This window comes from Melanaphis sacchari, unplaced genomic scaffold (assembly GCF_002803265.2).
Source record: "Melanaphis sacchari strain LSU unplaced genomic scaffold, SCAv2.0 Contig20_pilon_pilon, whole genome shotgun sequence".
Lineage (NCBI taxonomy): Eukaryota > Metazoa > Arthropoda > Insecta > Hemiptera > Aphididae > Melanaphis > Melanaphis sacchari.
The window spans coordinates 2,593,512-2,609,414 of record NW_020271042.1 but is presented as its reverse complement, the minus strand read 5'-3'; the positions used below and the strand labels follow the sequence as shown (position 1 = coordinate 2,609,414).

The following is a 15,903-nucleotide window of genomic DNA, read 5'->3' as shown; positions in this document are numbered from 1 at the left end:
GTATATAATATCATAAAACGCAACAGGAGTTCTAAAATAATAATTATTAGTATAATTTTCGCTGCATGTCAATGTAATCTAAGAATAATGTATTATTTATATACACATATTAATAGTATTTCGGGTCGCCAATAACGTATCTAATAAAATATAATATAATAATACGCTCGTAATTATCAAGACAGCTAGCATGTCTTAGTATTGGGATACCAGTTTGAAATTATGTTCAATAACTTTTTTTTAGGTACGATTACTACGATCAACACATACATATTTTCTCCGGTATAATAATTTAATACCGGATTTTAAGTCCCGAGGTGTTATTTGCTAAACAAGGCCGCTTTACTAATTTAAACATAAAAGTCTTAAGGTAATTTGAAAACAAAATGCCACTAAAAAAACTACGTGAACAGTTAAGTTTGTAAAAACTATAAATTATTAATCTTTTTTATATCTAATACATAAAATGAAAGATATTTTCCATAAATAAATATCTTTAAATATTTAATGCAAGTTAATTTTTTTACACAGAAAAATTATGTAAATATATTGTTGACTTTACCTGTAGATACAGTATACAATATTTATTTTGATGAGTCCATAGTAGGTATATATAATATATGTGCAATATGCATAATAAACAATTTCCTTTTTAATATAACTAAATGAATTTTTTTCTTTATAATATTTAATAATTCAAATATATTATTACTATTAGAATATTATTTCATTATTCTGCCCGTTCCTTAAAATATGATGTCGGCATATTTTTTATCTAATTTATTACAATAATTAATTTTTAAAAGTACCCAATCGAAATCATGACTAATTTAAATTTTATAGCTACATTTATTAAACAAGTTTGCACAAAATGTGTTATTTATATTTCGTGCTAAAAATCGTCTTATAATTATTGAAATATTTTTTCATTTAAATTATATTGTTGAAAAACCAATTTTTGCGCACTAAAGACTAATATTAAGAATATTTAAGTGAACAACTTTTTAGTAATTATAATTATAAAATAATGTTATGAAATTTTTACGTTGTAAACATAGACATGATAAAGGAATAAAAAATTAACTCGGTACCTTTATGCGGCTATGCAATTAATAGCAATAAACGAGTTTTGAAATAATATACAAAGCAGTATTAATTAAAAAAGAGTAGTTTATAATTTATATTCAGCTTGAGGTTGATAACCATATATGAGGTATACTAAATACACGAATATACGAATGTGCTTATACCAAGTAATACATTAAAAATCTACAGTATACAAAAATCGGCGATTGGAATATTAAATATACATAGAAATAATGACATACCTGTACATATACATGTATATATGTGTGTGTGTGTGTGAAATTAACGAGGAGCATGTAGTGCCCACCCGTAATGTGCAATGATTAATCACTTAGAGAAAATTTTAGACATTTCAGTACATAATATACGCCTGGTTACTAGGTATCTATTTATAGCTACAACTAGGCTAAGTATACTTTACGTTTAAATTCGCCGTCAGCAGACCGTCCGCCATAAAAATTGAATCTCAACGTTTTTTAATAGCCGATTGTAGTAGGAAACAGAAAGAACGTTATTTGTTTAAGAACATCGCAGTTCACAATAATAAAGATTATAATATAGCATACGTACGTTATATATCTGTTTAGGTATTAGGTACAGCGTACTTACATATGAATCAAAATTCGATTAGTGACGAAAAAGTTTACAGGGCTATCGAGGATTAATAAATTAACGTCTATCGAATTACGATTTCATGCATTTGTAACACCGCGTCAAGCTCACTGCCGAAACGTGTCTCGGATGTCATAAAAAAACCTCGAAATCCTCTAAACCACTTTATTTTTGGTAGTATACGCATACATAGGTACGTAAAACGTATTATATCATTTATGTATTAGTGTGTGTGTGTCCAACTCGCGTCCCTTGCCGTATATCATTTATATAAGCCTTGATGTATATACACAATATATACATATACGTATTATACGAGCTACAGACGGACGGTATTTTGAGTGGTTCGAGATAAGCACGTTTCGAAAACGTGCTAAAGAGGCGTGAGATAATGACGATAATATCGACGGCTTCACTCCCTACTTTCTACCACCTACCACAACGTCCATTCAATCGTGATGTTTGCATACCCCGGTGACTGGTGACGATACCGCACTGTTGCAGTTTCGATGTCCCCAGCTGTTGTAAGTATCGTATTTTATAATACACAAGAAAAAGCCCGTTAAAAGCTATACCACTATACAGAATTGCCGTCCCAATATGGCAACAGATTCGTCAAGTACACCGGAGATAGTGTTTTTAAAATGAAAAATAAATATTTTCAAAAACCTATATATATAATACTAAACGTAAGGATTAAAATATCGGAAAAAATGTCAAGCCTTTTTGAAGTAACGTCTCTGTTTGCATTTAACAATCAGTCGTTTGAGTATTGACGATGGGCAATCACGTGAAACTTTTAAAGCACACTCCCTCTATAATACCCGTAAAAGTGGTTAATCGTAGATTTGTAAAAATAAAAACCATATAGCTGATGTCTGCAGCTTATATTTTATCAGTTATTATACGATGATATTATCAAGTTGTTATACATTTTATTACCATGCAATACATAGTATACCCATTATACATAGGTACATACAAACGTATTCAAAAATGTAAAACGACTACTAAAAAATCATTAATATAGAGATGATTAAGGATTGATATCTTTTCAGTGACACTTATCGATCCTCCGTAAGCACGACTAGCTTGATCTCTATCATTTACTTCTCAAATGTACGTTTGTGGCGACTGGAGATATACCTATAGATATATATTTCCCCACAATCACCGCTTTTTGTTTTTTATTAATAATAACAAAAATGTAATGAATCATACAAGACTGGACACACGTATACAACACTATAAATACATACACACGTACCGAAGCCATATATTATATATTTATAGATAAATATGAGGGGGGAACATTTAAAATTGTAATACGAGAAGAATAACAGAAACAAATCTGCGCATCTGCCAGATTGTAATTTTTTCCCTTCTTTTCCGTTCACTTTTTTTTGCGTACCAAAATCCGTTCCAATACAGTATAGCATTATGTAGAAATTCCGGACAACGCGTTATTATACATTTTCGGCGTATTCGATTTTGTCGGTTACGCGATATCCGGCGGCAAAATAACAATATTATACATAGCATTATGTATATGTATAGTATATATTTATGAACTTCGATTTATTTATTTATTCATTTGTTATAACATAATATCATTATAATTTTTCTTCTCAACACATTATACAAATCGAAATGTTCCTCGGCCGACGGATGTGCATGATGAAGTAATTTATAATTAACGACCGACAATAGGGTTCATTGAGTGCTTTTCGACCTACGCGTAATAAATATGCATATAACATATACGCGATCAGAGATTTATGTATGGAATAGTTAGTGTTATATTATAGGCCACACTCTACATGGACAAACATTTTCCCATTAATATAATATTTCTTATTTTTATTTTTACTTTCTGTCAACCGAAAATTGTTATAATATTTACCAGCATTTATCTCTCAAATCTTAACCCAGATTCGCCAGTGTCTATTGAAAGTTTTTATGTCAATTCCCTTTTCTCAACTACAGCTGGTATATCTAGTATAGTCGAATCTATAATACTTTTTACACCTTACTGTTGTAGCATCTATTTTATGCATAAAATGTGTATGTATGACTGCGCACGGATACATTTTATTCGCTAGGACCATAAATCACTCATAATAATATACAATAATAATAATAATAATAAAAATATTATAATATATGCCTTCGTAATTTATGTTTATATATAATGTATATATTATAATATCGTATGTACGCATATATAATATATCCATCCGCCCAGCAGCGGTCCGAAAGGCGCTGCATACAATGGGCTCTCGTTGTGCAGAGGTTGCCCAATTAAAGGACCTCGCTGCCGCTGCCGCTACTTCCACCACCACCGTACGCCTAGCAGGGGGAGAAAAATTAAACGCACTTCACATTGTAATATTCTACACACTCTCGAAAACATATATGTATATACTTTATATATATATAATATGTAAGAGTCGCGTACCATTTATAACGTTATCGTGTGGCACACCCGAAGAAAGAATTTGTTATTATATATAATAATATATTATAATATTATTGTACTTTTCCCTTCAGGCGTTTTTCATACTACAGCTTTGTACGTGTCTTTTTTCTCCTTTTTTGTCGAACATACACAGTTATATATATATGCATATATGTATGGAGCGCATCTGGAGCGTTTCTAATGACAGCTTGTCATTTCACTGGAGGGGAGAACAGAATTTTAACGACGCTGGTATTACTGTGATGTGTGACAAAGGCAAAGAGAAGTGAAAAAAAAAATGATGTATCTGTGACTGTTTTCTTGATTTAATAGTTGAACGTCAGAAAACGGACGTAGAAAAAAATACATATTATAAACTCGTGCAACTTTAATAGTGTTATTAGACACACAGAAATATATCTCTGCGGAAATACGACATACAAAAATGTTATAAGCTCAGTATTTTTTTAACAGTTACAAATTGTATCATAATATAAGGTCATTTAGGTACATTTATATATTTTTTCAACAAATAAAGTAGTTTAATATATAACATTTATTATACAACTATACCATAATATTTTTGGTGTAGCTCAACGTATGATTAGAAATAATGTTAATCAAAATTAAAACGAAAAAAATACCTACCATTATAATACAAATAATAACAGTTACAAATTCAATTGGTAAGCTGAGTCAATGACTGTAGTAATAAATTTTAATTTTAGAGATTTATTCACTTGATTTTTAAATGCTTTATGTTTAGAATAACGTATTCGAAAAAAATATTATATATTTACTATTTCAATAAAATATTAAAACAATTTCTCTTTAGTAATTTAAATTAACAATTGATTAATTTTTATGAGTTTCATTATTATTTAAAAAATTTTAAGTCTAAATACGTTTTCAGACTAATAACATTTTTTTGCAATGTTGACTTGTATAAAAAAATTGCAACAGAGTCTTTATATGTTTTTATAACACATATTTTATTAGTATAATTTACATATTATATGCAAAATAGAAATCTAATTCAGTTCTAAATGTCAGAGAAATCTTAATTTTTTAAAACATTATTTCAATATTATATTCAGGCATTCAGTGTATGTTATATTGAAAAAAACTATACGAATGAATAGCATAGTATAACATATTATAAACTGTTCACTGGTTTCATTCGCCCCAGAGCACTGTAGCATTATATAATTATTAAATGTTTGCACAAAGCAATAATTAATCAACGCAAATGTTTTGTCGAAAGTGAAATAAAAACACAATCGTAACACTTAGTGGAAGTTAATATGCTGCAAACTCTTTACTGCAATCTCGACGCTAACAAAATCAATTTTGATTGAATATGTTTATAAAATAGTTTTTAATAAAGCAAGATTATATATGTATACCATATAATAACAAATTAACATTAGATTAGTTTACAAGTCTTCAAAGTTAATTTAATTTTCTTTATTAACAGGTAAGGAAAATCACACTTACTAGTTGCTATTTTATACGACCTGTAGCGAACTTTATAAATTATATGCGTTATTTATGAGTTTAAAATGAGATATAACCCATAAAGGCCATGGTGAATATTATGTTTCATTTCCTGTAATTAAACTCAATATGTTGAAAATTAAAGATGACATAACCAATATTGATGATAAAAATGTATTTAAATAAGACGTTATAGTTGTATACAAATAATCATATGTATAACATAGCTTAATAAGTGTTCAAAATATTAGTAAGGTAGAAAATTTCAAGTTAATACAAAAATTGTGTTCAAGATAATAAATTATTAAATATAATACCATTGAGTGTATAGTCCAAAAAATATAATATCGTTTTACAGTATATTTGTTATTTGTATACAATATCAACAATACCATTGAGAATGACATTGATAACCATGATGGATAGATGGACAAAGTGACAAAGAAAATAGTAGGTATGCATACATATTTTATTATTTCTATTTACATCTTCGTAGCGTAAAAACTTTAGAAAAGGCCAAAGAGTAAAGATTTATTGTTATGAATTTCAATATTTTTATGGTGCCTGAATTTGGTCAGCGCTTTTTTAAAAAATATTGCTTTTAAAATAAATAGGTAATCGAAGAAAGTTTCAAGTATTGAGGATTATTGAAAAGTTGTGAAATAATTCAAAAAGTTTTCCTCTCTAGCGGGAATCTAACTCATGTGGTCCGATATTTCCAAAAGTTTTTTGCAATCTTATAAAAGAAAATATAGAAAATATTGGCAAATCCCATATATAATCTTTCTATTTGTGAAACTTTTGGATCAAGAAAAGTGGAGCGAGTTGACTATACCTACCTTATGATTTCAATAATTATCCTATACCTACTAAAACTAATCGAACGAAAACTTGAAATTTTGGTATCGGTCCAGCAAAAAATCTATACATCAATCTGTAATCAATAACTTTTATCTTTAAACACAATATTATGTCAAACATATAAAACCAAACTTTGTTTAAAATTATAGATATAAACAAATTAAGAACACTTAAAAATGTAATTCTATATAATTTTAGAAATTGTTAAAAACATTAATAATAATTTTTTGATGGAAAAACGATTTTTTTCAAGTCGTTAAAAATAAATATGTTTTACTATTTTGAAAAAGTATTTTCCACTTTTCTTTGTTCAATTTATTTTCAATTTAGTGTACCTAGAAAATAAACGCCATTTTTTAAAATAAAAATTATTATTACATAATATCGATATCAATTATTATAATATGTTTATCTTTTGCTAATGAATTCTTATTATTTTTAAATCAATGAAAAATTTTAAATGGTTAAATATTTTATGAATATATTTATGTTTACTGTCTATTTAGTTATGAATATGCATTCTTTGTCCCAAATCGAATTTATTTCATTTTTAAGAAAGAGTTTCTTGATCATACTAGTCAAGAATAAAAGAAATAACAGTTCTTACTGAAGTAAAAATACATAATATTATTTTCACAATTTATGAATTATATTTTAATGATTTATACTTTTGATTATAGTATATTCAGTTTTATATTTAAATAAATAAAAAAAAGTAGATAGTAAAAGTTGATAGCAGATAAGCATATTGCGTACTTGACGACTGCTATATTTTTTTCAAATACATTATTAATGTCATAACTTATAACACGTTATAACAATAGGTACCTATTGCTATACTGATAATATTTGACAACTTTAAGGTTTCTTAATATTATACGAAATATACTGTTAATATAAATCTCAGTAAAAAATTAAGACCGTTAAAATTGCATAAGTTAGATAAAATAAAAAATTAATGAAAATTATAAATGAAATAATATATTATTTTTTTTTAACTAGAACGAAAAATTTAAAATAATGAGTTAATAAATAATTGCAGTTTAGAGTGATTCCTGTCGACATAAAATATCAATCTTTTTTTTTTTTAAATTAAATTTCATTCGGAAAAATAGAAACCTACGCAGAATTATTTCAGGCCTAAATGAATGTGATAATTGTATCAAAACCGATATGGTGCTTCCTAAGAGTTGAGTCAATCACAGCCGGTCAAATGCGCTGTATAACGATTTCACTGTTCTATCGTATTTGATGGGCGTATACCGTTTCCGCTAAATTAATATTAATCGTTTCCGCCAAATGTATGCATGAACATGTTTTGGGAATTATCCATGTACAAATAAAATGTAGTATGGCGTGACTATGACGATAGACACATGCTCGGCGTTGATATGGGTTTTGCTCTAATGTCAAAAAATCCACCCTAATCATAGATATATACTAAATAAATATTTAATATTATATTTATATTGTATGTACAATTTAAAATATAAAACCGTTATTTTAATCTGCTTATGTTAAAATATCAAAATTCATTGGATTTTTTTTATCCTCTAAGTGTGCATCTGTCAACTAATTTATCAAATATTACTTTTTTTTTTAAATAAAAGCAAAATCAATAACTAAAAATGAAAATTTTAATACCTGTTTATATCTAGCATCAATTATTATTATTTTTTTTCATAAACAATATTAAACGTATATTGTAATATTATTTTGTCATATTTTATAATGATACATCATATTACGTAATGTATAGTATAATTTAGATTCACATACTCTGTAGTAATAAGTCATTATCGTCTATCGATGCTAGTTTTAATTGATGTATTATGAATAATAATATTAACATATTTATTGAAATATTATTTTTACAATATCATAAGTTTAAAACAAATAAATGGTATTTTTTTTTTAATTTACATAATAAAATATTGTCTGAAACTCACACAGAGAAAAAAAATAAAATTATAAGGTTTAACTAATATTGACTGTCGCTGGCATTTGTATTGCATTTTTGAAATTCAGTTTTATTGACAATCGTTGTTAAGCATTGATGAATATTATAATAAATATTTGCCATTACTCATCGTTAATATTTGTTTTATTATATTTTTAGCTTAAAATTAATTTACAGTATAGTGATTTATAATTTTTAATAATACTGCCAGAGATTTATAATATTATTAACATTATTTTAAACGTAGTATATACTCGTAGAATGATTCACCAAACATGCTTACCCTCTTTTTTTTCTTCAATAATGCAATTTTATTCAGAATTTAACAATGGATATTTTATATCTACTAAAACATCATATTTTAAAATTCTTGAGATTTTTTATATTACTTAAAGAGAATATTTGGAGATACAAACTTCTATTTTTCAAATAACAACCCTCATTTTGTACTGTTAATTATTTAATGGATACTTTTTCTATAAATAAAATTATTTTTAAAGATTATTATTCTTAGTGTAAATATTTTAAAAATTGAGAAGCTACTCGTTCAAAATTTGAATTAGATACATCAACATTTCCAAAAAAAAAAAAAAAAACAATTCATTTAATAATCTGCAGTAAAAAGAAAGTTATCTTTTTAAAGTTTGTATTGCCACAAAACACTCAAAAAATCTCAAAAGATTTCGAAAAATTTAAAAATAAAGTCTTTAAGTATATTTAAAAACTCCAAAAACTGAAATTAGTTCATTATAAAAGAAAAATATTGGGGGTAAGCATGCTTAATGTATTACTCTGTATAATATACCCATGAAAAATCATAACCAAAATAATCAACCAAAAAACATAATGTAAGAACACTTTAATGTATATTTAAAAACATATTAAACTTAATATTAATATACTACAAATGATAAACTGTTATTGCTGTTACGTGTTTCCGTAAAATATTTTGTAAAATTATATTACTAAGAAATAATATTTGAAACAGTAAGAGAACATATATTTTTAATTTTTTGCACTGAGCAGTTGTGATATATTGTGCAAAAACAATGATAAATTGATAATAATTTAAATTGTGTTTATTTTTAACGTTCCAAAGTCTGCAGAACTCAAATCAAACGTCTTAGAAAAAGTTATTAAATACATAACACGTCACATGTACACCTATATCTACATTCTACTGATAATAATGAAAGTGCGCAATTCTCGTATATCTGTTCGTCAACAAAGAAAACACGAGCATCTTAGGATAATATTACTTACTAGTGTCATTTGTTAAAAGTTATTTTTCCTGTCACGTTATAACTTCGCAAACGTCAGAGAAGAATAAAACCGTCACCATGCTATATTATATACCGCGAGAGACCAACACGAGACCTATGAATACTCGTATATATGTTCTTTGGCTGGAACGAATATCTAACGCGACGCACGTGTGAAAAAAATATCTCTGTCAGGGACGAAAAAAATATGTCGTGTGCGAGAAAAATTCAAAGAAGTACAACACACATACACGATACACATACAAACACATTATATATATAGCTAGTATTAACCACACCTCAATTTAAGCGTTTGAATAATATAAATAAGCTGTAGCAACCCAAACCATATACGCTTTCGTTGTCCATTGGAACACATATACTTATGTATATTCAAAAAATTATGATGTAGGTACTCTGTTAACTAATAAGTTAAATGAATTTTATCAAAACCTTCTATTTACTAGTCGAATTAATTATGTCCCCAATTCACCAACGATCATTGATTAAAATTGTTATTTGATTCATAAATAATAAATATAATACGATTTAATTGGAGAGTACTCCATGAATGATTTCTCAAGCGGTTGCTGACCGGGGATAATGATATTAAAACTACATCACAAATTCAAAAGTAAATTATTAAATAACTGCAGAAGTAACTAGTAAAGTCCATTTAACAATTTTTAAACATTTAATCATAATTAATATTTATTTTTTTATATAACTCAAAAAAAAAAATAAATAAAATCGGTTTAAAGCAGTTCGAAAATAATTTTTCACTCCAATAGGCAATAACCTTCGGTCGATTAACATTTCCTAGAATATATTATTATTGTAAAATATAGACATTATTATATTTTTTTCCTGATATACTGTTTTCACTCCACTTGTTCACAAAACGTATGCACAATGCATACATAATTAATATATTATGTAGATAGAAAATTGCTCTAAAAAATAATAATTTTATTAAAGTCTGTTCGTCTGGATGACGGTCGGTATAATTGACTGCCGTGCGTATACAACTTTAAAACGACACAACATTTTAAGTCCAGGAAAATAATGTATTATGCTGTACTCGATTAGACGCGGATTAAAGGAAAACACAACAAAATTATCTATGAATGATGAGTTACGGCTATCTGATCAACTCTGTATCATTCAGTATCTACAGCATTTTATGAGCACCCATATCCATATTTTTAATAGTGCCAAACATGTCTTTAAATAACTCTGTAGTTTCTGTATCGGCGTAAAAACATGTATACTTGTATTTTCTCATTTTTCGTATATCATATCAATATTATATAAATACAATATCAATAAAAATCACTATAGCTTAGTGTATACTAATCCGTAAATGACACTGTTTACAGCGAATGAGTTCTTAAAAATATGTTTTATTCCGGAGAATTAAAAACATTTCGGTTTAATAATATTATAATTTATAATAAACCACAATGGTATTTACCTACGACTACATATGCAATGATATACTGTCATCCAAACGCTCTCGTCGTATCTGAACGAACTCATTGGGGTATGCCACATATTATGTACTTACCTATGTATATACCTAAATGCGATTGTCGGTTGTCACACGTGGATATAATGATAACAATACATCCATAAAATAACATATCGTTTGTGTCGAACAACTTAACATAATATATCAATGGGAGTCGGGAGAGGCAGAAAAAATAGATAGGGAACCATGATTGTTGTTATACATTCGAAAACACCTGAGAAAACAAAAGAAATTCGAAACGTTGCACAAATTGTTATCGCTATATTATTACTATTATGTGCCTACAGACTTTTGGACTTATTTTGTTGTTTTTTTTTTTTTTTTACCGGGGACGCTTATATTTGTTTAGGATGAATAGAATTATTCTGCTCACATGAATCCGACACATTTTATGATAAATCTAAATATTTAAAATGTATAAATATTCGTTATTATACGCGAATGAGGGCCCGGGGTAAGACTATATATAATACGAATACATTATTATATTAAATTTTATGTATTCATGTATACAAAAGTGTTTAAAAAACGTTCAGACGAATAAGTATTCATACAACGCAATTCCGTTGCACAATACTGATTTTGTCGATTAATAATAATGTTGATGGAATGCTTACATCGGGCGTTTGGTGTGGCAATATTTTTAATTGAAAAATAACTAATTAATCATTTATTACATTGAAACATGTCTTCAAACACATATTGGCGAGCATATTTTAACGATATAGTTAACGAGTGGACTATGCACATAATTAAAAAAAAAAAAAAAATCAAACATAACATTTTTACTAAACAAATACATATTATTATAATTGTTGTGTTCATGGTTTATACCAAAGACCGCTTTACATTTTTATTAAATTTAATGTATAAAAATAGTTCGTTTTTATCAATAAAACTCATAAATACATTAATTTTTAGCTTTAATAACGTTATAACATACACATACATTAAAATTTAAAACTTATAAGGACATGTTCGTTCCAATTTACATAAAGTTTATGCAAATGTATAAACAATAAATTGTAAAATTACCAATTTAAAAATAATGTGAGCCCGAGTTATATATAGTGTTATACATACATATCGATACATAAATAGATAATATGTGATACTAAAATAATTGTTTCATTGATTTGAAAACATAATTGTATATTTAAATAATATTTACAAACGTGTAAGCATTATTGAATGATATAGATGTATAAAGATATATAGGCAAATATGTTTATACATATTAGTTTGTTCGTTTGTTTAGAGTAGTGAGGGATTTTAAGCGTTTTATGGAGTAGAAATTCTAACGCGTTAGTGAATGGTATACCGTGGACTATTAATTAATTTATAAGTGGACTGCATAATAAAAATTATAGGTAAGATAATTGATATTCTACAAATTATGATGGTTATTAATTACCTCTTAAAAATGGCAGACGGACGCTGCAGAACAGTTAAAATAAATCCTATTCCGAAATTACATTCAAAAACGGTTAGGATACACACGCGCGCCAGCCAAGAAGCACAGGTTACGATTATGATATATAAATTTAAATTAAACGTTGATATGTAATTGAGATCAAAATTAAAATCACCATAATACTTGACTTGTTGAGAATTCATCCTGTAGATGCCTTAAAAGAACATTTGCAGTGTATAATGTACTCCGTGTAACAAGAACTCATTTCATGCTTCTGCAGTTGTTTATTTAGTATTTCATCACCGTTTTTTAACCGTACGTTACAATTAGGCGGAAAATAAAGTCAATTGATGCTACAGCGAACGACGTTATAACTTAGAAAAACGGTTTACGCCAAATTTACCTGGTGATACTGAATTGAATCCAGCTTATTATCTTAATACCTTTGAATTGAGTAAAGATAAAATGTCATAATTATCTACATAGCCGATAACGAATTTTAATATTTTGTTATATTTCCAAAAATAATAAGATAAGTATGTACTTGAAATTTCTTAATTATTATTTTCAATATCTATATTATGATATATTTTCAACAAATTTTAACTCTTTTTGAAATATTTACAAGTATGACAAATTTTCAATTTTTTTAGTATTTTTCTATGATTGTCGATAGAAAATATTTTCTAGATGAAAAGTACCTTTATTTATTATTATTTTTAATATTTTTTAATTAATTGACACTTTATACTTATTATTACAATTAAAAAAGGGACTCAACTCGAATAACCTAAGAATATTGGTTGGACTCAATTCTGATAGCCTAAAAATATTTGCGAGACTCAATATTATCCAATTTGTCGACAAACAGACTCAATAACAAACGTTACAGTAGTATATTTTTCAAATATTTCCGAATTTCAATAATGAAATCGTATAGACACATCAATTTGCGACACTGCCATTGCCATATAACGTTGATAAAATTTAATCGATTAATTAAACAACCGAAAGTGAATAATATTATACATATATATATTTAATAGAAAATCTACAAAAACCTGTTTGTATGATCTCTCAATAAAATAGCAATCACACAGTAATAAATTATTTTCAGTTTTATATCAGTCGTTTATAACTACCAAATTTAAAATTTCCCTTAGAACGATTAACATTATACTATAGGTATATAAGAGGGATATAAGATCAGAGAAAATCAAAAAATATTATCTATAAGCAATGTCGTATTTAGGATTTGAGATGTCCTATTTGTAAACAAATTAATTTATTGCCTCCATAGCTATAAATGCTTTCATATCATTTATTTTGTATATACATTTTTGGCCTACTTTTCTAGATAGAAAGAACCAATATAACTATTAACAATGAATAAAAACAAAAACAAATTGGCATTAAAAACATGAAATATATTTTTTGTTATATACGTAAAAATATGAAATGTAGGAATATACATAATCCCAAGCAAGTGATGCCCAAAAGAAAATTTACAAAATATACCTTGCTCAAAATAAATTTTGTTACTATTATTTATAATCGCCTCACCACCGTCTCGTATATAAAATGTATTAGTACATCCTTCAGATAACCTTACACCAGTAATCTTAAATCTTAAAATCGATATTCGTGATCGATATTTTTGTAGTATGTCTAAATAGTGTTGAGTTAATATTAAGTGTTAGTAAGTCTTGTATGTAATTTCTTTAAAGAAAGGTACAAATACTTCACATAATATTTGAAAAAAGCATTGTATTTTATTATATTATTATAAACATACATTGTCGATTTATCGCTATATATTATATTGTGTATGTGATTTTGAGTACACACTTATCTTAAACAAACATTATAAAAAGCTATTTTAAAATATTGATAAAAATTAATTTTAATGAATTATTCCCGAAATGTTTAATATTGACATTCAATTTTTGCAATAAAAACATCATCGTCAAAGCAATAATTATGTGGTATTTGAGCATTTTTAGGAAATTTAAAATTACCGTTAATTATAAACTATATTATTGATGACTCTTTTTTGAACATTTTATAACGGTATATTATATACAAATAAAAAAAAAAAAAAATTGTCCGATTCTGACGGGCAGTCGTCAGGTGAGGCGATACTTTTTTTTTTTTACGTCGCGATAACAAACAATAGTACCCAATTTCGTTCCGAAACATAAATAAACAAAAACCGGTAAGCACAGCAACCCTGACGACGACGACGACAATGACGAAAAAACAATAATAATCATTACGTTATTCACTGTTCGTGCCTAACAAATATTTAAATACGCGCCGTGTCCCTAGGCGCAGCATCAAACGACCCGGCTACAGTTGCAGTGGCCACCATACCGTCACCGGCCGTCACAACGGCGCTACTGCTAACCGCCGCCGTGGCAATGACGGCCGCGACCGGCAGCGGCGGTGGCCGGACGGTCATGTATCCGAAATACAAGAGCGGCGGGCTGGTGTGCTACAGCGACCGGCGCATGGACGGCGGTGCGTTCTGGTCGTACGCCAACGAACGACAGCGCCGGCAGTACGTGTTCCACTGTCCGTCCAGCCTGTCCGCGTGGTGCGTGAACGTGGCCACCGGCATGCTGTCGGTCCGCGGATGTTCCGGTCCGACCGGCGTCAACCGAGCCGGTTGCTTCCACGTGACCGACCCGGAACTAAACGCCACTTCCATGGTATGCCTGTGCAAACGCGACTATTGCAACGCCGCCGTCGCCGGAACACCGGTCGCCTGGCCGCTGTTCTTTCTAGCGTTGTTTGTGGCCGGAGCAGGGGCTGTCCCGCAGTGATCGACCGGATATATTTTAACATCGTCGATCCGTACGCCGTGAATAGGTGCAGCATACACGATTGTCGACGACTCACGTGCTGGTTTTTAAATGTCATCGTGTCACTTTACGTCGTATGATGGTGTTCAACTACGAACGAACCGTGTGTTCGGCGATTTACTGCCTTATATAGGTATTATATATTTTTAGGATTCCTTTCACTGAACGTTGAACGATATTTTGACCGATAATATTCTACAACAATGTCTTTTCGAAATTAAAATATATATCTATGTATAATAACATTAATAGTCTCGTACTTCCATACTTATTTATTTATTTAAATAACTACGAGTAAGGGCCCAACATTATACGAAGGCATAATATGAGTACATAACAAAAATCTAAGTAAAATATA

The 15,903-nt window shown here is 28.3% G+C and overlaps 2 protein-coding genes across 3 annotated transcripts in view; one reads left to right on the top strand and one right to left on the bottom strand.

The window, feature by feature from the left end:
• LOC112593601 (protein UXT homolog) overlaps nucleotides 1-15,903 on the bottom strand; it is a 67,980-nt gene that overhangs the window by 18,610 nt on the left and 33,467 nt on the right. The window lies entirely within an intron of this gene.
• Nucleotides 6,057-15,506, top strand: LOC112593664. Its single transcript, XM_025338167.1, has 2 exons — nucleotides 6,057-6,107; nucleotides 15,010-15,506. Exons 1-2 carry the CDS (start codon nucleotides 6,080-6,082, stop codon nucleotides 15,504-15,506), a joined length of 525 nt encoding a protein of 174 aa, XP_025193952.1. The 5' UTR covers nucleotides 6,057-6,079.

What these genes read in the sequence shown, in the direction of transcription:
- LOC112593664 (XM_025338167.1), top strand. Translation starts at nt 6,080, where the DNA reads ATGGACAAAGTGACAAAGAAAATAGTAG. An exon ending in AGTGACAAAGAAAATAGTAG is followed by an intron (nt 6,108 to 15,009) that starts GTATGCATACAT and finishes CCGTGTCCCTAG; the next exon opens with GCGCAGCATCAAACGACCCG.